The sequence below is a fragment of the Lipophrys pholis genome (genome assembly GCF_963383615.2).
Source record: "Lipophrys pholis genome assembly, chromosome: 1".
In the NCBI taxonomy this organism is placed as follows: domain Eukaryota; kingdom Metazoa; phylum Chordata; class Actinopteri; order Blenniiformes; family Blenniidae; genus Lipophrys; species Lipophrys pholis.
Window position 1 is genome coordinate 54,332,986 of NC_137635.1, and position 27,085 is coordinate 54,360,070.

The window sequence follows — 27,085 nt, forward strand, 5'->3', positions numbered from 1 at the left end:
ATCATAAAAAGATCAATTCATCAACAAAATGGACTAAAATTAGAAAAAGCATTAAGGAGAAGAATTATTTGTAAACTGTTTATTTCAGGTCTAATTTCTGCTCAATAATTCCTGGATTGTACCAAATACTCAAACCCGCCCGACACAATCTAATGCCTGTGATTTGATTCGTATTTAAATTGTCTCAAGTGAAAGAATTTCATAAAAAAAAAAATTAAAAGTATGAATGTACGACACTTTGCCAAAGAGAAAAAGACAAAATCTGAGAAGTGTGAAGCAGAAGTGTCGCTTGATGTCATGATTTTCACAAGTTGCAGAAATCCAGCTATTTATTCACGTATTCTGGGACTTTCATCTCTTCAACCCTCCGTTTGGAAGGAACCCGAAGAAATGTGGACGAAAGGTGCGTTTTTAAAAAGACTGAAGCGTCGTTTCCTCCAGCAGGTCGCAGGAAATGAAACGCTACGTCAAGTCCCACCCATTAGAAGTAGGGACGCACTGATACCGATACCGATACCGATACCGGTATCGGTATCAGGTCCGATACTGCACAGAAGATCTGTGATCCAACCTGGCGGGTATTACGTGACTTCATGCATTAACAACGTCATCCGCCGGAACGCAAGGAAGCAGGAGCGACAGCAGCAGCATCTTCACCAGCAGACTTAGCGCAATGTCGCTCTGTCGTTTAACTGCTCTGCCGCGCTACATGCTACGTGCTACAGAGTTTCGGGGCTCACACACCAGCAATACACAGATCGACGCTACACACTGCGCCATGCTACTGTCGACTGCGAGGCTGTTGGCGTTTCCGTGGCAGTCACAGCGCCACCTATACTCCTGGCAGACGTACTACACCGTTTTGAATAATTTTCATGGAGTCACACACGGACGGGAAACTTTTTAAGAACGACGTGGAGAAAGAAGACGGTTTTTTTGTTGGCGTGGACGGAGGCCTGACAGTGCTCTGGACGGTCTGAAAAAGCCGGACAAACGTTAACCAGCCTCCTGCGGTGAAACGGGAAGAGTTTAGAGATTTTAAAGAGTTTGTCCGTTGGTCTCGGGGTCGTGAGGTTTCAGGATGTCTGCAAACATTTTGATGAGTCGAGGCCAAACCGCTGCACGGAGACGCTGCTGTGATCTCCTCTACAGACTCAGCTCTTCTTCTTCTCTCACACTCTCCCGCTCGCTTCCCACTCTCTCCCACTTCCAATCACACACACACACACACACACACACACACACACACACACACACACACACACACACACACACACACACACACACACACACACACACACACACACACACACACACACACACACACACACACACACACAGATTTAAGTCAGTGAGTCAGTATCACCTTTTTCTCACCCTCTGCTTGCGTGGGAGAGGACCGATGTAGATCGCCATTAAAGCGCCGTGCGTTTGTGAATCTCGGCTCAGCGACTCGACTGTAAATGTAAAACTCTGACAGCGTCTGCAGCAGAGACGTTCACCCCATCATCCCCGCCGTTTCATGTTTTCACAAAGGGAATCGGAGGAATCATCTCCCTGAGCTTTAACTCACGTCTGAACGATCAATACGAATCAACATGAGAACTTGTTTCGTTGGAAGCCGGTCCATTGATTCTCACACATGTTCATTTTCTACCAATTTAGAAAACAAATGATTCATCAGGAGAACTGACTGTGACGTAATACACAGCCACATGGGGGTGTCTTCTCATGTCAACAACATTTCAGGGGGATTTTCTATTCAAATGTGTTTAAGAACTAATAATTCCCATGAATTAAATAAAAAACAATAAATAACTGAATCCAATAATGAAGGAAACTAAAGTAATAAATGATTAATTTTGTTATATTTGTGACTTTCTGTCTTTATTCTCACGTTCGTGTCTTTCTCCCCGACTTTTCAATCTTATTTCAAACTTTGTCTTTATTCTGGATTTTTTATTATATATATACATTTTTCTTTTAATCCGAATTCTATACTTTTCATCTTTATTCTAAACAAACAACCTAGATTCCATGCTTTATAATCTGGAAGTTAGAGGAGGAAGATGCTCTATAATCTGGAGTATTGTGTAACTTTTTGCCAGATGACGTCAGAAATCCTGCCAATGTTTTCAGATGTGGTTTGCTTTATGTGGATCGGTGTTGTGGAGCAGTTTGGTGCCGGTGTAACGTGGATCGGTGTTGTGGAGCAGTCTGGTGCCGGTGTAACGTGGATCGGTGTTGTGGAGCAGTTTGGTGCCGGTGTAACGTAGATCGGTGTTGTGGAGCAGTTTGGTGCCGGTGTAACGTAGATCGGTGTTGTGGAGCAGTTTGGTGCCGGTGTAACGTAGATCGGTGTTGTGGAGCAGTTTGGTGCCGGTGTAACGTAGATCGGTGTTGTGGAGCAGTTTGGTGCCGGTGTAACGTAGATCGGTGTTGTGGAGCAGTTTGGTGCCGGTGTAACGTGGATCGGTGTTGTGGAGCAGTCTGGTGCCGGTGTAACGTGGATCGGTGTTGTGGAGCAGTTTGGTGCCGGTGTAACGTAGATCGGTGTTGTGGAGCAGTTTGGTGCCGGTGTAACGTAGATCGGTGTTGTGGAGCAGTTTGGTGCCGGTGTAACGTAGATCGGTGTTGTGGAGCAGTTTGGTGCCGGTGTAACGTAGATCGGTGTTGTGGAGCAGTTTGGTGCCGGTGTAACGTGGATCGGTGTTGTGGAGCAGTTTGGTGCCGGTGTAACGTAGATCGGTGTTGTGGAGCAGTTTGGTGCCGGTGTAACGTGGATTGGTGTTGTGGAGCAGTTTGGTGCCGGGGTGTCGTGGACGTGAAGCGGCTCTGGACCAGTACCTGCCCTGTCTATCCAGGCCCGGTAGCCGTTCAGCTCTCGCTCCACCTGCTGCTGCCGACGCAGCTTCATGAACGCTCGCCGGTTCTCCACCCGCTCCCTCTCTTTGGCGAATTCTCTGGAGAAAACCAACACAAACCAATCATCTTAATGCACAAAGCGCCAGGCAGGTGTCAGACGGAGGCTGAGAGGAGACGGACTGACCCGGACAGGACTCCCAGGACCAGGTTCAGGACGAAGAAGGAGCCGATGATGATGAGCGGGATGAAGTACATCCAGTTCCACAACGTCCCCAAGGCGTCGTTGGTCTGAAAGAGAAGACCGGAGCATCAGCCGGAGCTGAGTTTAACCCCGCGGAGTCCGTGTGAGCGGGCGTGTGAGCTGACGTTGTAGAGCACGGCGGTCCAGCCCTCCATGGTGATGCACTGGAAGACGGTGAGGACGGCGAACAGGATGTTGTCGAACTGCGTGATGCCATCGTTGGGTCCGATCCAGGTGTCGTTGCAGTCGTACTTCTCGGGACATTTTCTCACGCCGCAAGCAAACGCCAGTTCTGAAGAGTCCACCGTCTCATTGTCTGGAGGAGGGACACACAAACTCCCTCAAATGTAATCAGAGTACAGAGTGCAGAGACAAAAGGAGTTGGAAGAGTTCAATAACAACACAGTCACAATGTTCAACCATTCAATCAATCTGATCTCAGCCAATCACAGTGATTGGCTGAGACTGCCTAATGAGTTAAAGTGGGCGGGGCCTGTGCCACAAAGGCTAACTCCTTGCACGGTGCTAACCAGGTCTTGTATTAGTTTTATTATAAAGTTTGTTTTTACCTTTGCCAACGAAAGTTGTCCGAGAAGGTTATGTTGTTGTCTGTGTGTAATTTATTCATTTATTGGTTTGTATGTATTTTACCAACTTTTCGCAAAAACTCTTCAATCAAATTGCCTGAAATCTTCGGAGATGATTTGTCCTCATCAAGGACCAATCCAGTAGATTTGGGGACGTTAACGATTCACCGTTTCCAAATAAATCCCCCAAAGACTGGAAAAAAACTGGATGTGGATGAGAGAGGCTCCTCATGGAGGAGATCAAAGGAGATCAGCGTCTGTTGCCATGGAGACGCTCCCTGCTCAGTTTCACAGTGATGTAGCTACCTGACAGGCTAGTTAGCATCGATATGAGCTAACATGCTCGCGATGCTAACTCGGTTCCACAAACAAATGTGGCGTTGGCAAAGGCCTGCGCTCTACCGAGCGTAGCTCTAGTTTATTGTTGTTTTGTTGTTGTTTTTTTTCCGGGACATAAAAACCCAGAAACCCTCCAGACTCGGGATCGATGTTCACGTGAACGTTTGACCTCCATCGTGCGGTCTCACACTGAAGGTCTCAGAAACTTCATCAGACTTCTGAGGAGTTTATTGAGAAAATCACAGCAGCAGCTTGTTTCTTTTCTTTTTGCTCATCAGCAGAACTGAAGTGAATCAAGCTGTTTCCGTGACGATCCAACTCGCAGCGTGCAACCAAAACACGAGACGACTCCCACATACTTAAAAACAGTCCCATTAAATCGGTTTTCGTTCTTTATTCCCCTTCTTATCTTGTTATTCAGGGTTTCTATGTCAGTTCATGTCGGTGATGACAGTAAATGCTGGTGTGGAGCCTGATTACAGAGTCGTTGTTGACTAATTAACCAGCAGCTAAATCAGCCAGAAACAACTAATAATACGTCTGAGCAGCAGACCGAAGACTGTGGAGGCTCTAATCTCCTGAACGCAGATCCTCACAGAGAACAGTGTTCAACGTATTGTCTGATTAGTTACTTCTTTAGAGAGTTGGTGATACTCTCGATCTAAATATAATTTGCATTCACAATTAACTAGCAGTGAAATCCAGAACCACAAAAAATCATATATCCACCTGAACTGGACAAAAGTGGTTTAGATTATAAAACGTGCTGGAAGACGCTCTATAATCTGGATGTTAGAGGAAGACGCTCTACAATCTGGATGTTAGAGGAAGACGCTCTACAATCTGGATGTTAGAGGAAGATGCTCTATAATCTGGATGTTAGAGTAGGGAGATGCTGTATAATCTGGAAGTTAGCAGGGGAAGATGCTCTATTGTCTATTTGTTAGAGAAGGGAGATGCTCTATAATCTGGATGTTAGAGAAGGGAGATGCTCTATAATCTGGATGCTGGAGGAGGAAGATGCTCTTTAATCTGAATGTTAGAGTAGGGAGATGCTGTATAATCTGGAAGTTAGAGGAAGATGCTCTATAATCTGGATGTTAGAGTAGGGAGATGCTGTATAATCTGGAAGTTAGCGGGGGAAGATGCTCTATTATCTATATGTTAAGAGAAGGGAGATGCCCTATAATCTGGATGTTAGAGAAGGGAGATGCTCTATAATCGGGATGTTAGAGAAGGGAGATGCTCTATAATCTAGATCTTAGTGCTTCTTGACATAAATAATGTTGTAGATAAACTGTGACCATGTAAATGAATCAGCTCGTCACTCAACCCAACATTGTATTTTAAATACTCGCCGCTGGCTGAGGGAACATACTTAAACCTCACAGAGTGGCGGTAGAGCACCCTTCACCCTAAACTAGTGCCACAGAGCAGAAGTCCTCACCCAGGATCTCGTCTGACGGCAGGCAGGTGTGGTGAAGCTTCCCGCTGTAGAACTCCAGACCGATGATGGCGAACATGAGGATGGCGAAGAACAAGAGGAGGCCAATCTGGAGCAGCGGGATCATGGCCTTCATGATGGACTTCAGCACGATCTGCAGGCCTGAAAGTACCAGTCACAGCTTCACATGGAGCGTCTCCAGTCTGATCTCCACCGCCAGGCCAGAGTGACAGCAGGGAAAGAACAGCCTGACGTTTCTACTTCCACCTCACAGAGGGTGCCAAGCGGAGCGTTAACGGCGCCCTGGACACAATGAGTCAAAGACACTGAAGCTGCTCTTAAAATCACCAGCTGCTGCTCCACAAGTCTGACGCAGCAGCAGGGAACAAATGTTCACTTTTCTTTCTTGAAGAAGAGAACATCAGATCACGACAGGTCATTTTCTCTAATGTTTGGGCGCCATGTCGTTTCTGATTGCGGACCTCGAGCAGAGTTACCAAGAGGCGTCAGTCAGGAGTTTCAAACCTGAGACAACTAGTCTAACCAGGAGTGATCAGCTGTTACCAAACGTTTTATATATAGAACTCAGAAAGTCAAAGAAACACAACTGTTCTTAGAGCGCGTGTACACCATGGCTGTAGTAACTGCTTTCAGAAGAGTTTCCCCTTCGCACGGGAACGTTTTGAAAATGATGACAGGAAACACTGAAGAGGACGTCGTTTTCATGTCGGGCCACTCTGCCGTCTACACGGTGATGGAATTGGGAGCTGTTTTTTTTTAAAAAGTTGTGTTTTCAGTGGTTCTGAGCACCGTTGTCGTGCAACAGAATATTTATGTTTTCACTTGAAATCGTTGCCGTGCCAACAGACTTAATGTGCTTAAAGCGGCCATGTTATGTAAAATTCATTTTCTAAAGGTTCTCCAGCAGTACTAATTGTCCCCATGCCTGGACTGACGTCCCAGAAGTGAAGACAGTCTGTCCTCTCTGTCCCTGGCTTGTTTCAGGTTTTAAAAGGTGTGTTGCTCCAAGCAGCCAATCAGAAATCAAACCCTATGTAGTGTCATCAGGGGTTCAGCCAATCACAATCAAGGTAGGCCCTCCCTTTGACTCCTCCCACAATTAGGCAGCTCTGCTCTGGCACATGGCACCACGAGAGGAAGTACTTCCTCCTCTTCCCAAGATGGGCATGTGTGGGCGGAGCCAGTCCAGCTCACACAGACACAGCAGATTCTGAATGCAGCTCCTATGATCCAATATTCAAATGGAGGAAAATCAAGGAGGAGCTAGAAACTTAGAATACTGAAGGTTTCTGGAGCGACCAGACCAGGAGGAGGAGAACAGGAGGAGGAGGAGAACAGGAGGAGGAGGAGCAGGAGGAGGAGAACAGGAGGAGGAGGAGAACAGGAGGAGGAGGAGCAGGAGGAGGAGAACAGGAGGAGGAGGTGGACAGGAGAAGGAGGAGAACAGGAGGAGGAAGAGGAGAACAGGAGGAGGAGGAGAACAGGAGGAGGAGGTGAACAGGAGAAGGAGGAGAACAGGAGAACAGGAGGAGGAGGTGAACAGGAAGAGGAGGTGAACAGGAGGAGGAGGTGAACAGGAGAAGGAGGAGAACAGGAGGACAGGAGGAGGAGGTGAACAGGAGGAGGAGGTGAACAGGAGGACAGGAGGAGGAGGAGAACAGGAGGAGGAGGTGAACAGGAGGAGGAGGAGAACAGGAGGAGGAGGTGAACAGGAGAAGGAGGAGAACAGGAGGAGGAGGAGAACAGGAGGAGGAGGAGAACAGGAGAAGGAGGAGAACAGGAGGAGGAGGAGGTGAACAGGAGGAAGAGGTGAACAGGAGGAGGAGGAGAACAGGAGGAGGAGGTGAACAGGAGAAGGAGGAGATCAGGAGGAGGAGGTGAACAGGAGAAGGAGGAGAACAGGAGGAGGAGGAGGTGAACAGGAGGAGGAGGAGAACAGGAGGAGGAGGAGAACAGGAGGAGGAGGTGAACATCTGGAGGACAGGAGAACTTTAAGTATAAAATACATTAAAGATGGAGAAACTAGTATCCAAGTCAAATAAACGGCTGTAAAGGTGCGTCATGTGACCTTCTGTCTCTATATTTTGGGTCCTTCAGGGTGAAAAACTGTGATTTTTGTGGGGAAGCTGAACCAGTGTGACACTCACTGGGGATCCCCGACACCAGCTTCAGAGGCCTCAGCACTCGAACGGCCCGAAGGGTCCGAAGGTCCACCGGGATGTTCATGTGAGCTCCAGCGGTGGCCAGAATCCTGCAGGACACACACACACACACACACACACACACACACACACACACACACACACACACACACACACACACACACACACACACACACACACACACACACACACACACAGGAAGGTTCATTCACTGCAACTTCTCTCCTTTTCAGAAGACAGACTGTCATCATTATCCGTGGCAGCCTAAACAGAAGAGGTTGAAATAGCGAGCGCGCCGCGGACACAAGAAACGTCCATTAGCAACTAAGCGCGGTACAAAGACTCTCTCTCTCTCTCTCTTTTCCCCAACATGAATGCTTCTCTCCACTGTCTGCAAAACGGCTTTCAAAAATAGATAAAGGGCCAGCGAATGGATGCAACCGAAGGACAGTTCTGTACGTGAGTCACGGGGTTTTAAAGGAAAAAGACACGTAATAATCTGCTGCGTTGCCATGGAGACGACTGTATATACAGTGCGCGGTACAGTATATGTGTTTAGAGAGCGGGGATGCAGAGCCACGTACACCTGGCAGGCATCTCCACTCACATCCGCCCACACACACACACACACACACACACACACACACACACACACACACACACACACGTCCCTCCACCTACACACTGCAGTGCACATCTGGATGCTGCTGCCGGAGACACGCAGGAACATTTTTACATTATTTTGTGTTAATCGCTTGAAACCCGAAGCTACGTCGCTTTTGTCTCCGCAGAGCTGCAAGTGAGTTCACGTCTTCTCCCATGGTGCTTTGCGCTTTGAATAGGAGAACATCATGTAAATGATGTTGAGGCGCTGCAGGACAGGACGAGTCGAACGTAACGATGCTGCGAAGGAGCCGGGAAAACAGGCCGCGGCGGTCCGCTCGGGGGGGGGGGGGGGGGCGGGGGGGGGTCGGCCATTATCCGTTACACCTGCTTTATGTCGCTCGGTGGAAAAAAAAGATTTTTGTTTTCAGTGAAGCGACGGTCGGCGTCCAGCGTCGCTCCGTTAAAAACCAAAGTGAAAAGTCTAATTATTCTGCCAGAGTTCTGTTTTATTTACACAGAAACAAACATACAAACTTATAAAATCTTTGGACGGTGCAGGGACGTGTGGGGGAGGGTGTGTGTGTGTGTGTGTGTGTGTGTGTGTGTGTGTGTGTGTGTGTGTGTGTGTGTGTGTGTGTGTGTGTGTGTGTGTGTGTGTGTGAGCAGGGGGTAGAAAGCACATGGCAGGAACTCAAGTGGAAGCCCACGCAGACTCTCTCCTGAAAGCGGTGGGAGGGAGGGAGCGAGGCTCGGTGAGTGAGTGAGAGAGTGAATGAGTGAGTGACGCCACGTTCACACTCGCACAGAAAAATCTGAATCCTCGCCGCTGAAATCAGATTTATTGCAAAAGAGGCTGTAAGTGATAGAAACACTTGGATTCAGATACTTGGAGGATAATGTCTGCGAAGAAGAAACCTCAACAACTACTGAGCCGATCTTCATGAAAACTGGGACCAAGATGCTTTTTGATCAAAGGAAGAACTCAGTAAATGTTGATAAAGATCAGAAATAATCCTTACAAATCTTCATTTAACTCGATATTGTTGGCCTGTCACTTTAAATGACAAATGCTTTGTGGGAAATGGAGTCCTGGCATGTTTCGATTTTGGGAAGTGTGGTTTGTCGTTGGCAGCAGACGCAAGTCAGCGAGTGAAAGTCCATAATAAACCAGACTTCTCGACTCCGGTCCCTGGAACTCGAACCCTGGAGGACGGTCTTATCTTGTGTTCTTTCAAATCATGAAATAAAATCACCAAACTAAATAAATGAATCAAGGCAGTTGATCTGGATGTGGAATGTGATTCATTTCCTGTGTTCATGAAGTTTCCCTCTGAGCTCTGATTTCCTCTTAACTTCTTATAGTTCAAGTTTTACTTTATAGTCGATAGATAGATAGATAGATAGATAGATAGATAGATAGATAGATAGATAGATAGATAGATAGATAGATAGATAGATAGATAGATAGATAGATAGATAGATGAAGAAAGGATTCCGTTCCTCGACAGCGTTCAGACCGTCGTCACGACCTGCTCTGATGAAATTCACATCAAATTAAAGAAAATTGATCAACATCCCAGATAATCAAGACAAATGAAGTTTTTGTGTTTCTTCTCTCCGGCAGCAGCGTTAATGAGGACGGAGAACAGTCAACGATACAGACTGCAGTTATTAGCAGTAATTGGGTTTCTGTGTGTGTGTGTGTGTGTGTGTGTGTGTGTGTGTGTGTGTGTGTGTGTGTGTGTGTGTGTGTGTGTGTGTGCGTGTGCGTGTGCGTGTGTGTGTGTGTCTCAGACAAAGAGATGACACAGCGAGAGACAAAGCTCAGGAGTGGGAGTACGTAAAAAAAAATAACCTTCAAACTGAATACAAAGGCAGGAGGCTCCTTCAAGACTACACACACACACACACACACACACACACACACACACACACACACACACACACACACACACACACACACACACACACACACACACACACGGTATCATCTGCTGTGGCCTATCTGAATATCATTTAAAATAAAAAATAAAACAGTCTCTATATTAAAACACAGATGAAACCCAAACCGTCCACAGTGGCGAGCAGCAATGCAGCATCAGATCATGATGAACCCTCCGCCATGCTTCATGTGTCACTTATACGTTCTACCTGCAGAAGTGTCGAGTCTCACCAGCACCCTGAACGTTTCCCCTGCAGAGTGAACAAACCAATGAATATGAAGGGAAGGGAAATATTCTGAATTCTACAACCCCGCCAGTCGAAACCGCCGCCGCCGCCGCCGAGAATAAAGTCTGCCGCGACCTCGGCGCCGAGGATCGGGCGTGGAGTCGCTCGGCGCTTCACGCAGCCTCTTCGGAGAAGCGCTGCTGCTCGGCGTCGTACCGAACTGCGCCGGCTGTGGAGAGGGTGAATTCATTACATGCACAGAACGCTGCCTCTCCCACACACCTCCACCTACACCCAGAACGGCACCAGAAACTACAGCGATCAGCAGCATCACGTTGCTCAGCAGCTCCGCAGATGGCAACACGCCGCTGAATCAACATTAACATAATGCATCAGCAAATTAAAGCTCCGAATTAAAGCAAGAGCAACATAAACCCTGCGTCTAATAGCTGCCTTAATACCCTGCTGCTGAATTGGGATTACATAAAAAAAATGATGAAATACATTTACTCCTGATTGAGATATACGTTTCCCCGGCGGAGGCTGGTTGGTCCAGACGGACCCGAGCCCCACAAGGTTGAGCGGCGTGTGTTCGTACCTCTGATCAGTCTGGAAACACACTGAGAGGTCCAGTTCTGATCGTTAGAGAAACGTCAGTCAGCTACAATCAGCTGCTAAATGTCCAGCAGATCTACTTAATGACGTTGAAGAGGAGTTTGAGGTATTTTAGTGCAGCAGAAATGCTAAATGTGAAAGTTAATGAGGTTAAAGAAGTGCAGCTCTAAAGTATACTTCTAGTTTTGTTGAGGAAAAGACAGTCGGGGACCAGATAGTTCCTCCTGGAGGAAACCTAAACGCCTCACAGAGGAACTGATTATACAACTATCAACTCAAAGTGAAGATGATTCCCGTCCACACGGAATATAGGAAACGTGTTTTCATCGTATGCAGATGATGGTCGTAAAATGTAAGAGTACACATTGTTGGAGAAGAGTTCTGAAACACAAGAGCTCAAAACTCTGATTCCTCTGTTGTTCCTGTCGACCAAGGCCAGAGTGTTCATGTTTTCTGTGTTTACATCGACCTCACTCAGCTGACAATAGACCCTGAATGCCTCATATGGTGATTTTCTACGGGTGCCTCCTCAGCCCAACTCCACTCAGCCTCAATCATTTTCCATTACAACACCGTACCACCGCGGCGTGGGCTGCCGACGTCGTTGTCTACTGGCCTCAGCTCGCTGGGAACCTGGAGCAGGAACCAGGAAAGTACCTGGTACCATGAAATTCCCTTAAGACGCCAGAAGACACTCGACACCTGAACGCCTCACAGAAGACACTCGACGCCTGAACGCCTCACAGAAGACACTCGACACCTGAACGCCTCACAGAGGACACTCGACACCTGAACGCCTCACAGAGGACACTCAACACCTGAAAGCCTCACAGAGGACATTCCACACCTGAACGCCTCACAGAGGACACTCGACACCTGAACGCCTCACCGAGGACACTCGACACCTGAACGCCTCACAGAGGACACTCAACACCTGAACGCCTCACAGAGGACATTCGACACATGAACGCCTCACAGAGGACACTCGACAGCTGAACGCCTCACAGAGGACATTCACAGAGGACACTCGACACCTGAATGCCTCACAGAGGACAGTCAACACCTGAACGCCTCACAGAGGACACCTGTTAGCTCTACTCCAGGTTGTTCCTCTCACCGAGGATCTACTCGGACTCGTCTCTCTCCTGTGTGTCCATCTTGGCGCCGGATGGAGATGAATCACCGCAGACTCCCACCCGGTGGTGTTATTCATCGGCAGCTCCAGCGGAGCGGCGCCCTTCAGAGGACCTGAAGTGTCCCTCGCTCAGCGATCGATGGCTCCAGAGGTGACGCTCGTGTTCTCCTGCCTCCTCGCAGATAAATGGACCGTCTCTCAGTCAGAAAACCTCTGGGGGACAATTCTTCCAGTGCACCTCTGCCGCAGGACACAATCGACCATTTTAGGAATCCCGCCGATCTTAAATTGGATTGTGTGGAAGTTGTGCGAGCAGTCACGCTCTTTTTGCTACACACTCCTCGGATTTTAATTGAGCTCAGCGTCCCAGCTGATTCGCTTCCAGCAAATCATTAGTGTGAGCTGGAACGACCGCCGCCAGCGGTGGCCCAGTGGCCTCGATTCCATTCCCAGCCGGCCAGCGGGACACATGTGTGTTTTCTTTTAAGTCTGACTTACTTGTGCGGTGCCACCGGAGAGGGTGAGGGGGGGTCGCAGTGTGTGTGTGTGTGTGTGTGTGTGGGGGGGGGGGGGGGGGGGGAATGAGGAGCATCTGTGCTGCAGAAACTGTGTCGCTCAGGAGGCTGAAACCAGGCCGCCGGTCTGAGACCAGCAGGATCAGGTGTTTACACTCTGCTGGCGGTGAGTGGAGGCGTGGCCACCTGGCTTTGTCTGGTTTCAGCCAATCAGAGCTCAGAAGGAGTCCACAGCCCTTCTTAGAGGGACACTGGGCGCTCCAATGGAAACACATACCTCAGGTGTGGAGAACAAAAACACCCGACTGACTATAAATAAAGGATTCCACATTAAAATATCTGTCAAAGCTTTGAATAAACTTACAGTTTAGGATGTTTTATCATTTTAATTTGTTGACGTTACCTTCACATAACATTCAGTTTCTTAACTGTATCTTATTAATACTTTTAGCGCCGTCCTTTTGGAGGCCGGGAGCGTTTTTCCGCTCTGCAGTTGTAGAAATGGGATTGAAACACTGGATGTGGTCGACGTGTCGTCCGCAACACGCAAACCGCAAACAGGAAGGATCCTAAAGACTCGTTCCCGCGTGAAAACACAACGTTTTTGTCGCGCTTTAGGCATCGGTTTACATGGCAATGGTGCCTCGGCGCTACTGAAAGCAAAACTTCTTTTAAATGTTCAGGCTCCGTCTCTACAACCACGTTGGTAGTAACTAGTAGTTCTGCACATGCTCAGTAGAGCTGATCAGAACACAGTTTCCTGCGTGATGTCATGACTGCCAGCCCATATTCTCCTGGACTTGGTACTTTATTTTGACAGTCACAGTAATAACGAGAATGTCCGTGTTTTCCCTTTGTTCATGTTTATTCTTGTCCCTGCCTCTTCAAGAGGCAAGACACAATTATCATCTTCAGCATCGTTTGATTTGAATCTTTTTCTTCCATCTTTTTGTCGGCGTGGGCGCAGAGACACATAAAGCTCATCAAAACGTGCGGAAAAAACGCAAAGAAAATGCGAGGAATGTTGCATTGAGTTTTAACTTCTAATGGTACTTTATGGCCGGCGGCGAGCAGCAGACACACAGTGTGTGTGTGCGTGTGTGTGTGTGTGTGTGTGTGTGTGTGTGTGTGTGTGTGTGTGTGTGTGTGTGTGTGTGTGTGTGTGTGTGTGTGTGTGCGTGCGTGTGGTTTCATTACAAAAACAAACAACAGCATCACCTAGTGGCCCGGCATGAGAACTACCTCGTTTTCCGTGTTTCTGTCATTCCATTGCCACGGAGACCGACATCGTTTTCAAACCGTTGTCGTGTAATCATGAAACTTTTCTGTCGCGAAAATGCAAAAAAACGATTTTCACTTAAAACGTTGTCACGGAAACGGAGCATCAGACTCACATAAATCTGGCTTCCCGCTTCTGTTCACGCCACGCGTGATCTGCTGACTCAGCAGCTTGTAAACACCTGAAGCGTTGGCACCGTCCCACCAGGAGGTGAAATCCTCTCCGAGTCAGAAAACTTCTGCTCGGTTCTGATTGGGAGTGTAAATAAAAGCGTCTGATGTCATTTTGACCTCGAGGTCGTCCTCTGCATCACTTTTTCTATTTTCAGCTGCGAGTGGATTCTGCCGCCGGCGTCGCCGACTTTTCACAGCCTGGAAACTCTCGGGAGGATCCAGCTCCACTTTTTTGTTTGTTTGGTTTTTTTTTCCAGCGTGAAAATCAACATTCAGATTCAGACTGACACGTTCGACTGGTCGTCGGAGCCTCGGCAACGATCCTCCATCCTGAACGTTATTCATTCAAATTCAGATCCATTAAATATTTTCTATTTCATGACAAATCAAATCGTTGAGGCGTTTCCACGACAACGTGTCACTTTGCTTTATGCGAGAGAAGAAACCCTGAGAGACACACGTCTGAGTCACAAATGAGACGAAGCTTCAGCGGCAAAACTTACAGTGTTGTTGCTAAGCAACCTCAGGATAAATCAATCATTAATAATGAGTCACTTTTCGTTTACAGTAACTACGAATAATCTTAAAGATACTTGTAACTGTAACTGACGACAAAGTAACAAATCACATCCACAACTGAAGCTGCGATATTAGCAGCAATAGCATTAGCAAGAGCAGCAGACACAGCATCCGGAGCGACCATATGAGCCTTAGCAGTTGTATTAGCTGGATTAGCATTAGCAGCAGCCGCAGCATCCGGAGCGACTTCTTTAGCATCATCAGCCTTAGCAGTTGCATTACTTGTATTAGCATGAACAGCATCAGCAGGATTAGCATCATCCACAGCATCCTAAACCTTAGCAGTGACATTTGCATTAGCCTGATTAGCATTAGCAGCAGCCACAGCATTCAGAGTGTGGGGAATCAGCTTTAACATTATTAGAGTAATAAACCGTAGTAGTGGCATTTGCATTAACTGGATTAACACTGGCATCAGCCATAGCATTCGGAGTGACACTATTAGTTTCATAAGTCTTAACAGTTGCATTCGCATTAGCCTGATAAGCATTAACAGCAGCCACATTGTCATAATGTTTTTTTGTGGCCCTGTGTCTGCAATAAAGATGTTATAAGCCGTAGCAGTGGTATTTGCATTAGCTGGATCATGCACACGGAGCCGCGATGACGCTCCGTGTCCTCTGACGGAGAACAAACATGGCCTCCTTCCACTTTTTGTCCTCTTTCCTTCATGCTTTTGCATAACATTTGCGGCTCTGCATTCACATTTAACTGGCGGAGGTCCTGGGGGCGAACCCGAGCAGGTTTATGACGCCGCTGCCAATCCACTTATCCACCCACCTCTTCCTGCCTGCAGAGCTGCATCGCGCCATGGAAACAAGTCTGAGCCGCACCGGCGACGCAGGAATCCAACTCACCACCGCTCGACTGGAGCTAATCTCACGTCACGTAATCTCACGTCCAGTTCAGATTCACAGATTAATCAAAGATCGTAAAGAAACACGGCAGAGTTTGAACAAAATGTGTAAACTGGAACTGACAGCGCTGAGTGAAGTGAGGAAGATGCTCTATAATCTGGATGTTAGAAGGGGGAGGATGCTCTATAATCTGGATGTTAGAAGAGGAAGATGCTCTATAATCGGGATGTTAGTGGAGGAATATGGTCTATAATCTGGATGTTAGAGGAGGAAGATGCTCTATAATCTGAATGTTAGAAGGGGAAGATGCTCTATAATCTGATGTTAGGAGGAGGAGGGGGCTCTATAATCTGATGTTAGAAGGAGGAAGATGCTCTATAATCTGGATGTTAGTAGGGGAAGATGCTCTAGTATCTGATGTTAGAAGGAGGAAGGTGCTCTATAATCTGGATGTTAGAAGGGTAAGATGCTCTAGTATCTGATGTTAGAAGGAGGAAGGTGCTCTATAATCTGATGTTAGAAGGAGGAAGGTGCTCTATAATCTGGATGTTAGAAGGGTAAGATGCTCTAGTATCTGATGTTAGAAGGAGGAAGGTGCTCTATAATCTGGATGTTAGAAGGGTAAGATGCTCTAGTATCTGATGTTAGAAGGAGGAAGGTGCTCTATAATCTGGATGTTAGAAGGAGGAATATGCTCTATAATCTGGATGTTAGAAGGAGGACGATGCTCTATAATCTGGATGTTATCTCTTCTTGAAAGAAATGACCTAATGACCAGAAGAAGAAGCAGAAACAAACCAGCTGAGATTAACTACCAACATGCAGGCGGCTCTTAGAAAGAGAAGCTAACCGCTAATTAAGAATGGTAATGACAGCTACTGTGGATGCAGGCTAATGCTAATGCTAATGCTGATGCTACTCACATGCTTCATGCTGCAGTCAGGATTAACGAGTTAGTTTAGGATTAACGAGCAGGACAAAGTGAGAAATGTAGATGAAAAACAGGACATGAAGACCTAGAAACCGAAGAGCTGCTGTTTCAGTTTGTCTCCTCACGTAATAAAATCTCTTTCCATTGAAATTTCATGTTTTCTATTGTGTGAAATCTGAGATTAGTCAAATGTCTGTATCCTGTTTTTACGTTTTTGGGGAATGTGGTTCAACATTTTCCCGTTTTCTCTCGTCAGAAGCAAGTTTCTAAACACCTCTCTCCTTTTTATTTAAACCGAAACTGTTTTAATCCCCGAATCCTTCCATTAGCGGAGCACAATAACACATTCAAATCAATGTAAATACTGAAACACATCAGCGGCAGCTCGACCGTCACAAACCCAACGTCAGACATGAGCGGCAGCATGTCGGGATTAAAGGCACGCCGGTGAAAAACACCCCAAAACAAGCTGCGACACAAGCTGACAATCAGAGTCTGAAATTAATCCTCCGCTTCACCAATCACAGCCGCCAACCCGAAACATGGGCGCCCACTAAATTAACGCAACAATCGGTGGCTGAGTGTTAATCTCAGGCTTTTTTTTTTTTCTTCTTTCTGTCTCACTTTAAAAATAAACAAAAGACAAAGAAGCACACGCACAGATAATAGAAAAATAACAGACAAACACAAACATGTGACATTCAAGCTGCTTCTCCAAACGGGAAATCTCAGCGCAATGAAGAACACTGAATTTCTATTATAATCGACTGTTCCTGGATTACCACACATCCCTGAATGTATCCTAAAATCTGCTTGGATTAAACTTTACATGACAAACGTCCACAGACCAGATATTTTACTGGTTTTAACGTCACAAAGCCTGATGTCGCATAAATGCCTGACGTGAATCAACATTGCTTAAAATAAATAGCCGATAATTTCCTGATGTTCCCTAAACGCCTCACATGCATAGGCAATGCCTGCAATTTCCTGATTTAAAACGATGACGGATATTTTCTTTCATAAAAAGGTCAAAGGTCACTAGATTGTGGTCAAACATAGAAATAATTGGTTCACATGTCAAACCCCAGTCAGATCCCTGCTCTGCTCCACAGCAGCAGCAGAGGATTGTGGGTAATGTAGTCCCTTGGGGATCTGCTGCGGTGGTTGACAGGATGTTGTGATGCAGCGGAGCCTCGTGTCCTAACGACTGTTGTAGAGCCTGGAAGGCGGCGCGCTGCCTCTGCCTCGTCCGATTGGCTCGCAGTCAGAGCGCGTGGCGGCGTGGAGAAGTGATATTTGTTCCTCCTCCAGAAACAGATTTCACCAGTATGCTTGGCAGCTAATAACTTGACAATGTTTGAAACAAAGATTTCGCACTTTAGTGGGAAGAACGCTGGTCGTCAAGGCGACCGGCGGATGTCACTCACCCGCTGAGCACCACGATGAAGTCCATGACGTTCCAGCCGTTCCTCAGATACGAGCCTTTGTGGAACACGAAGCCCAGCGCCACCAGCTTGATCCCGGCCTCGAAGCAGAAGATCCCGATGAAGTACGGCTCCGTCTTCTCCTGCGGGAGAAAGGCGGAGGCTCGTCGACGACGAAGACGAAGCTCGGCGTGTTTACGACCGGCGACGCGCTCAGCGGGAGGCACAACACACATCACCGCCACACGCGTCATACATCAGCTGTGGATCGTTTTCACAGTGGAACTAGGAACGGCGCCTTCGGACTCTAAACCTGCGTCTCTGTCCTTATTTATATTTAGACGTTTGTGACAAACCAGATCTGTTTTTGATCGATGAAGCTGCCGGTGATGAAGTTGCCGGTGATGAAGTTGCCGGTGTTGTACAAACTATCTTTCTCCTCCTCTTGATATTTTGTCAGAACATAATTTACAGTCTGTCTCACTGTTGTCGTTCTCATTTACACTCAAGACTTTCCCAACCGCGGATGTTTACGTAATACTCGCCGGGTTGTATCAGGGCTCGTTTCCGAGTACAAGTACTGGACCTGATACTTAATACTGGTATCAGTATCAGTGCATTCCAACAATTTACAGATAATCCCTGAATGCCTCACCTGGCTCCGTTGGATGATCAAATTTACGGTTGTTCCCTAAACACCTCACACTTTTGTTCCAGTTTAGTTTTTGCCTTTATCGGAGACATGAGGCATCGGTCATGTTTAGAACGGGCAGAATTACACGCACAAAGATTTTGCTTTCAGTTTGGATTCAAATAAAATCAATGTGGCACAAACAATCTGCTGGAAACAGAAAAGTTTCTGTTGGTTTGATTTGAGTTTGCTTAAGGGTGGAGCGCTGAACCTCCAACCAGAACAAAACGGAAAATAAAAAACAGGAAGTGATCAAACTAATTGGAGCAGAACTGCAAATGAATCCAGATGTTTGAATTCTACAAAATGAATAGTCAATTTACGGAATTTCGTATCAGTCGAGCAGTTTATTAGTCAGCTGACGTCTCTGGGTGTAGATTTGTGTCGTAGTTTGAGGTTTTGAACTACACCTTTTCACTGTTTCAAACTTTATTCTGAAATGAGATTTATGTTGACGAGTTCCAAAGCTGTTTTTTTTTTTATCAAGATTTCATCCGATATTAGTGTTTCTTTTGAAGCTGTTTCGGTTCAGTTTGTGGAAGAAGCTATTTCATTTACTGCTTTTCTACAGTCTGACCCAGTAACTTTGGCATCTGACCCACATTGTTGATGTCTGATTGACTAAACTGATCATATTTATGGCTTTAATTACAAACAAAACTGTTCTCTCTTTCAGTCTTTACTAATGAGGCTTGTTGCAGAACATTTCGTGTGTGTGTGTGTGTGTGTGTGTGTGTGTGTGTGTGTGTGTGTGTGCAGTCTCACCAGTCTCTTGGCCATGGGCGTCTTGTCCTCCCCCGGGAGGTGCTGCTCCAGCGCCAGGACCACACAGTTGGCGGTGATAGTGGCCAGGATCATGTACTCGAAGGGCGTAAAGGCCTCCGAGTTAAGGAAACGTCTTTCAACACAAAACGAGGACAAAACTGACGCAGAGAATCTGATGAATTATGTCAGAACACACAACATTCAGTGATGAAGCTCCTATAGTAACTACTGCGCTGGAAACCTTGAAATATCGAGTCTAATTAAATTATTCATGGCACCGATTAGAACACAGTGCTCTCACAGGACGTAAACTTTCAATAAAAGCAGTGATAATGATTAAAAACTCTGAACTCTGTTTCTGTAAAAAGTATAAAAGCTGACAAATCCACGAAAAAACTAAAACATTCAGACTAAATTAAAAAATGAATCAAGCGGATCCAGCAATTAACTGATGTTCCCTAAACACCTCACCTGCACGGAAAGATTCCTAAGGGTTCCTGAACACCTCACATCCATCACAAGACAATACAGTTTACCAGTGTTCCCTAAAAATATCTTGTGTATCACAAGAAAATACTCCTTACCAACGTTTCCTAAATACCTCATGTGCATTCCAAGAAAATTCAAGTTTGCTGAATTTCCCTGAACACCACACATGGACTCCAAACAAATTCAAGTTTACTTATGTTCCCTAAACACCACACAGGCATTCTAAGAAAATTCAAGTTGACTGATGTTCCCCAAACCCCCTCACATAAATTCCATGAAAACTCAAGTATTCCGATGTTCTCTAAATACCTCACATGCCTCCCAACAAAATATAGTTCAACAATATTTTCTAAACATCTCACATGCGTCACAAGAAAATAGTTTACCGATGTTTGCTAACACCTCACACGGATTCCAAGAAAATTCAAGTTTACAGATGTTCCCTAAACACCACATGTGGATTCTAAGAAAATGAGTTTACTGATGTTCCCCAAACCCCACAAATAGATTCCCCCCAAAATATTGCATTCCAAGAAAACTCAAGTATCTATATAGTTCACCAATGTTCCCTAAACATCTCACACGTATCACAAGAAAATACAGTTTACCAATGTTCCCTAAACATCTCACATTCGTCACAAGATAATACAATTTACCAATTTTGCCTAAAAAATGTACATGGACCACACGAAAATCTAGTTTAACAATGTTCCCTAAACATCTCAAGCGCATCACAACAAAATACAGTTTACTGATGTTCCCTAAATACCTCGTATTCTTCACAGAAATATTCAGTTCATATAAGTGTGTCGTCGTCCCCCCCCCCATTTATAACAGTGAAGCACGTTGGTCAAGCTTGCTTGTTTTTAAATGTGCTGAACAAATAAAGTTAACTTGACTATTGATGTTCCCTAAACACCTCATGTCTCAACAGATCCATCAATTTTCTGATGTTCCCTAAAGGCAGCAACAGAGAAAGAACCTGTAAAACACAAAGAGATGCCAGAGAACGAGAATGTAAATAATCTCTAAGGAGTTAAAATGCCTCCGTGTTTGTAGTCCTGTTGGTTCCCATTATTCCCAACATTCCCAGCGTTCCCAGTTATCCGGTCCTTCAGCCCTTGTGGACTAAACGCGTGGATGAACTGAAGTGGATGAATGTTCCGGAGTCTCTCTCTCTTTATAATGTGTGTTGTGCTGAATGTTCCTGTCACAGCAGACTGAGGTCACACACTCTAACTGAAATGTTTTCAGACTCTTGTTGCTCTCAGGCCTTTACTTCCCTCAAATTCCTCTGGAAAGAAAAAAAAAACAGCAGAACGTCTCAACCTGGTTCTGCCGGTTTGTTCCCGTTAAAAAAGACTCAATGCTCATGATGGTTTTCCTCTCTGCGGCTGATTGGCTGATGGGGGATCTTAATCCCCAGTTTAATAGGGGACGACGTCCATGGGGACGATTCTGATTGGCTGACAGAGTTTGGAGGACCGATCGGATCGTGAACTGTGACAACGTGTCTCCTGGTTCAAAGGCACTTTAATGAGTGACACGTCAGACTGACACCAGAGACCGGGACACGGCCTCCATTACGAAGCATTTCTGCAGAGCGCCGCTCACCGGTCTCCGGGTTCACACTCAAGTTTGAGGAGAAAACTAGTTCCAGCATGCGGTTCAGAGCGGAGGAAAAAAAAAAAAACGACGGGTTGGATGAATAAATGACAGATGAATAATGGCACGGTTCATATTCTCCGCCGCTGGAAGCAAACTGTTAGAGATGGAATAGTATCCATGGCAACCTGCTTTTAAAAGTGCTTTTGATGGAGAGGAATGGGGTTGAGGAGGGAGGCGGCGGAGCCACCGTGGCCTGAGCGGCTCTTTAACTGCCGACACCTCGGAGCTGAGGAGGAGCCATTAAACACATTTCTACCGTCTGGACGTCAGCGAACATCCTTCCTCAAACCACCGAAACGGACTGACGGCGGCTGCCGAACTCGACGTGAGCTCCTCAGAGCCGCTGCCTCTCTCCGCCCTGCTCAGACCGCCAGCGCCAGCTTCAGCCCAAAACTGAACCGTTGTTATTTCACCTGTTTACACGACAACGAATACGAGTGTATGGCAAAACCTCCTTCACTTTTGTGGGGTGTGTTTACACGACACCGCCGTTCAGATCCACTGCATCCGCCAAGTTTTTATTCCGGCTCCCAAGGTGAACGTTTCTTTCACAGTCACAATTCCCCTCTGCAGAGACTGACGGAGGCGACGGAGCCTGTTACTGCTCATGCGAACCCCCCCCCCCCCCCCCCCCCCCCCGTGATGAATATTTCCTTCTGCTCATGCTCAGGTAAACCAACATGGCCGACCCGTAGTGGTCTGACTCGCGCTCGTATTCTAGTTTTATCGTCCAGATCAGTAGTTTAATAGTTGAGACTCTCCCCTGAGAGCATCTGATTCCTCGTCAGTCACTAGAATGTGGCTTCTCTCTTTTCATTACTAAAACTAACAACAGCACCCACTAGTGGCTCGAAATGAAAACTACATCCCTTTCAGTGTTCCTGCCGTTTACGTGGAAACATTTTCAGAAGGTTGCTGTGCAAATGCAAAACATTTCTGAAACAAACAGGCAACGAGGCTAGATTTCCACCTGTCGGACAAAGAGGTGCAGAACGTGGCCGTTCTCCTGGTCCTCGTGACTCTTCTGGCCCGCAGGACGAACGTTTCCCCCCCCGGAGTGGCTCCAGAGTGACACCTGTGACTTTGAGTCTGGTAGAGCTGCTGCGAGGTCGCAGCTCCTCGTTATTAATTTTCCTGCCTCCAGTGAAACGGGGTCACTGACTCACAGAGGAGCGCCGAGCCGGGGGCCTCGGGGACTCACACCGACTCACACTGACAACTCCACATTGTTGCCACCGAACGAGCAGAAAATAGCAGGAGAGGGAAATACTTAATAAATCTCGCCCACTCCGTCACTAACTGTTACCTGTCAGCGTGCACACGGCTCTCTGCAGCTCTCAGCCCGACCACACTGAATCACATCCGCCGCCGTGAGCGACTTAGCTCACTACGCTGCTTTAAAGCCTGTTGGTGAGTCTCTGAGCAGCTTCGTTTCAACACAGCCAACCAGGAAGCTCCACGCTTTTAAACTCCTATTGTTCCTTTTTTATCACTGAATGACAGATCATCAGTGGATTTATTATCATCGAAGTCCCGTTTACGCGACATTTCAAGTGAAAGCGCATCAAGAAAAGTCTTCTAGTTGAAGTAGATGTAGTTAGCATGTTGGGCCACTAGTAGGTGCTGTTGGTTGTTCTAGTCATGAAACCACAATGGGAGAGCACAGACATCAAGTGGACAGACCACCAAGTTGTATTGTTATTATGGTGACTGTCAAAATAAAATGACCAAGTTGTATTGTCATTATGGTAACTTTCAAAATAAAACAAGCAAGTCCCAGGAGAATAAGGACTGGGGGGTCACGACACCACGGAGGAAACTTTGTTCTGATTGTCTCTACTTGAGATTTATTCTGAAACGGTTAACCATTAAAGTCCCCAAATGTAATCGATTGGTCCTTGGATGATTTCATGTAATTCAGGTGAGTAGTTTTTGTGACAATTTGGTAAAATACATGCATACAAACCAATAAATAAATACACGCAGACAAAAACATAACCTTCCCTTAGGTTTGATTGGTGAAGTTAAGAAGTAATGACGAGGCGGAGAGAAACAGGAACTGGCAGACTAAAGACAGGAAGTGGAAACTTTGTCGTGTCGACGAACATCGTCAAACAGTTATTACAGAATTAATCGGAGCTTCAGGACTAATCTTCAAGTTTTCTTCAAATGAAGTAAAGAATGAATGAAGAAATGCGGGAGATGGACGTGGCGTGTTTCACCACCTCATGCTGTCACATTCACTCATTCACACGGCGCAGCGTTCCTCCACCGGGGGAAACGTGAGGCCCCCCCCCCCCCCCCGAGCTCAGGACTGAAGACACTGGGTCGCCAGCAGAAGGTCTGCAGTGAATCTCCAGAGGAATTACCACTGAGCTGTATGAAGCAGAGCGACGGAGGCCGGAGACGAGCCGCTCACTGAGGGCCGAGCTCCCAAACTGCGCCCGGCTCCTCGGAGCGCCGCTGGATCGGCTCGGGCTTTGGGAGGCGGGACGTCGTGCGGGGTCTCGCCCGGCCGGCGCTCCGACATGCGCTGCCTGCACAGCCCACGACGGGCCGAGCTACTACGGGCCAGCTCTCTCCCACATGCCTCTGCTGCCAGCGGCCGGCTCGTCCTGACCACTCGCCCCGCGCCCACGCGCCCCCGGTTAGGTAACAGCGGGAGACTGGCACGCCACTCCGGAGGGGGTGTAAGACAGGAGGAGCGGTGGGTAGATATGGCAACGCCGCGATGCTGCCGAGCTCATGAAGCTCCCGAAACAGCCTGCAGGAGAAGCTGCCTCTCACTCTGAGTGTCGACTGTTGGTCCTGTGCGGCGTGAAGTGGTTCGCTCTCCAGAGTCACAGCATGAAAAAACCCCGTTTACACGACAACGGTCTGGAAACGTTTTTGCAGCCAAAATGGAACTTTTCAAAAGCGCTCCGTCCCGTGGAGACGGTGGAGGCGCCGCGACTCGTCCTGAGCAACGCCGCCGTGGTAAATAGTTCTTCTGCACATGCTCAGTAGAGGGACAATAACAACAATGGCGCCTCCGGAGTGGAAGACGTCCAGTCCATATTCTCCTGGGACTTGGTAGTTTTATTTTGACAGTCACCGTAATAGCAATCAGTTTATCTGTCCACACGAATGGCCGTGTATAATTTCAGATGTGATATCTTTAACGTGTGATATCCTTTATACTCAACCTACACACACACACACACACACACACACATATATAAACCCTTTAGTGATCATATTAATTAAACAAAGTTACATTTTATGAAAATATATTTCGAAAAACATGTATAATCTATGTTAAAGTATACACACATACACACATCCTATATTCAATTAGCATGTCTAAAAAGGAGTAGGAAGAAATAAAACTTATCTCATCCTACTCCTTCTAATGTTCGTTAGTCTTCCGATATTATCTTTATATACTTAAAATAGTTTTACATATAAACATTTCTACATTAACAATGTCCATAGATAGATAGATAGATAGATAGATAGATAGATAGATAGATAGATGTGTGGTTTCATTAAAAAATCTAAAACAGCACCAACTCATGGCCCGACATGCTAACTAGATTGTTTTAGACCTGTGTGTGTGTGTGTGTGTGTGTGTGTGTGTGTGTGTGTGTGTGTGTGTGTGTGTGTGTCCGGATGAAGCTTCCTTCAGTCAGCTGCGTCCAGATCCGCTCACGACGATACGACGGCTGACCTTCATGTGACGCCACATTTCAATCCGAGTCTATGACTAAATAATCCGACCCGGCAGAGGCTCCGGTCCGGTCCAGTGGGAAAACCACCAAGACCAAACTGTTCTTCAAAATGCAGACGGCTGAACTCATTGATGATTTACACCGACCGACCTGAGGTCCCTCTGGTAGTAGAGACGTGAAGAGCAGCTGGTGTCGCTCACACTCGGGGAACTTCCTCCACACCAGTTGAGCTTTTTACTTCACAACCTGTTGGGCCGAGTCGGAGTCCGTCTGCCTCGCTGGTTGTTCGAGTGCTTGAGCGAGCTAACCGCGACGGACGGCCGAGCTTTAGCGCTTTTTTTCAGTTTGCCCACAAATCAATCAAAGCGGGAGTGTCAAGCATGAGGCCCGTGGACCAAAACCGGCCGGCAGGAAGCTCCAATCTGGACAAACGTTGATTTATTAACACGTTTCTTCAGCGTTTTGGACACGAGACGACACCGAGACCCGAGCTGAGATCTGGTGATGCTGCCATGAACGCTCGCTACCCGGAGCCACGCTGTCAGGGGCAGTTTGTAAAAACACCCAGAATGCAACAGGAGAAGTTTTCTGGACATTTATCTGGATTTTAACACCAGAAGGTTTCATTAAAATGAACTTCAGGTTGGGATTGGACTCATTTTCCGCAGTAATCGTTTTGGTTTTGTGAAAAAAGAATTCTACATTTTCATCACATATACTCTGCGCCACAATAAAGAGCTAGAACTACACTCGGTAGAGCGCAGACCTTCGCTACGCCACACATGTAACCATGGAAACAGATGGATTACAAGGTTATTTGATTAACCACTTCACTCCTTCCATCATCTGTCCTGGTTGTTCAAATGGCTTCATGTTGTCACTGTTTGACACTGATGTACACATATTTTACAATATCGCTGCACCGTGTGACATGTCAGAGGAGAGGGAATGGAAAACTGAACGATTTGGCTTTGGTTTGACATCAATCGGATTAAAACTGTCCGCCTTATGACGAGAATACTTCTTTGATGTTTTTGTGACCTTTGACCTTGACCTTTGACCCGATCGCTCTCAAAACAGGACCCACAACCCAAAACTAAAAACCAGTTGGAACCTAAACCGGCCTGAAGGTCGGCGAACTTTGTCCAAAATGTTTTCCTCTCTTCAGTCTGAGACTTTCCCTCCATATTTACAGATGAAATCTTTCCTTCCTCGTTCATCCAGGGTGAGATTAAAATGTTGGTTTTAGTTTCAGTTCATTCTGAATATTCCAGCCACCGTTCAGAACCCAGAACAGAAAGACGGTTTGTCTTTACGTGATTTGGGGAAAAAAGATTCTGTCTCTTATCATTAAAGATATTTTGTTTTTGAGCTTGTTTTCCTAGTTTGTGTGAGAATCTGGGTAGTCGCCATAGCAACAGGTGTCAGCAGGTTATTGGCTGATTGGAGCCTGTGTTCAGTCTAATATCATCCGCGGGGACGGTTCTAATGTCTCTGGTTGTTCGGGGGGGCCGGTCGGACGCCAGCGCAGACACACTCACACACACTCCCAGTGTCCTGCTTACTTACTGAATGTGATTTCTGTTTGGTGAGAAGAATAAATTCCCAGATCATGTTTGTTAAAGGAGAAGAAGTTGTTGAACCTAGCGGGAGAGAGAGAGAGAGAGAGAGAGAGAGAGAGAGAGAGAGAGAGAGAGAGAGAGAGAGAGAGAGACAAACTGTTGGCTGCAGCAGGAAGCAGCAGAATCGCTGCCTGGTGGATTTGAACCGACACCTACTCACGGCAGGGTTCATATTCCAATGAGCGCTGAGCATCA

At 46.7% G+C, this 27,085-nt stretch overlaps 1 protein-coding gene across 1 annotated transcript in view; it reads right to left on the reverse strand.

Annotated features, from left to right (window-relative positions):
- The window catches only part of cacna1eb (calcium channel, voltage-dependent, R type, alpha 1E subunit b), a gene marked incomplete at both ends in the record, with an annotated part of 74,061 nt that overhangs the window by 34,518 nt on the left and 12,458 nt on the right, over positions 1–27,085 (reverse strand). The window contains 7 exon segments of the mRNA XM_080484707.1: positions 2,848–2,963; positions 3,050–3,153; positions 3,232–3,422; positions 5,480–5,638; positions 7,645–7,748; positions 17,949–18,088; positions 19,402–19,506. Coding sequence (XP_080340833.1) covers positions 2,848–2,963; positions 3,050–3,153; positions 3,232–3,422; positions 5,480–5,638; positions 7,645–7,748; positions 17,949–18,088; positions 19,402–19,506 — 919 coding nt within the window.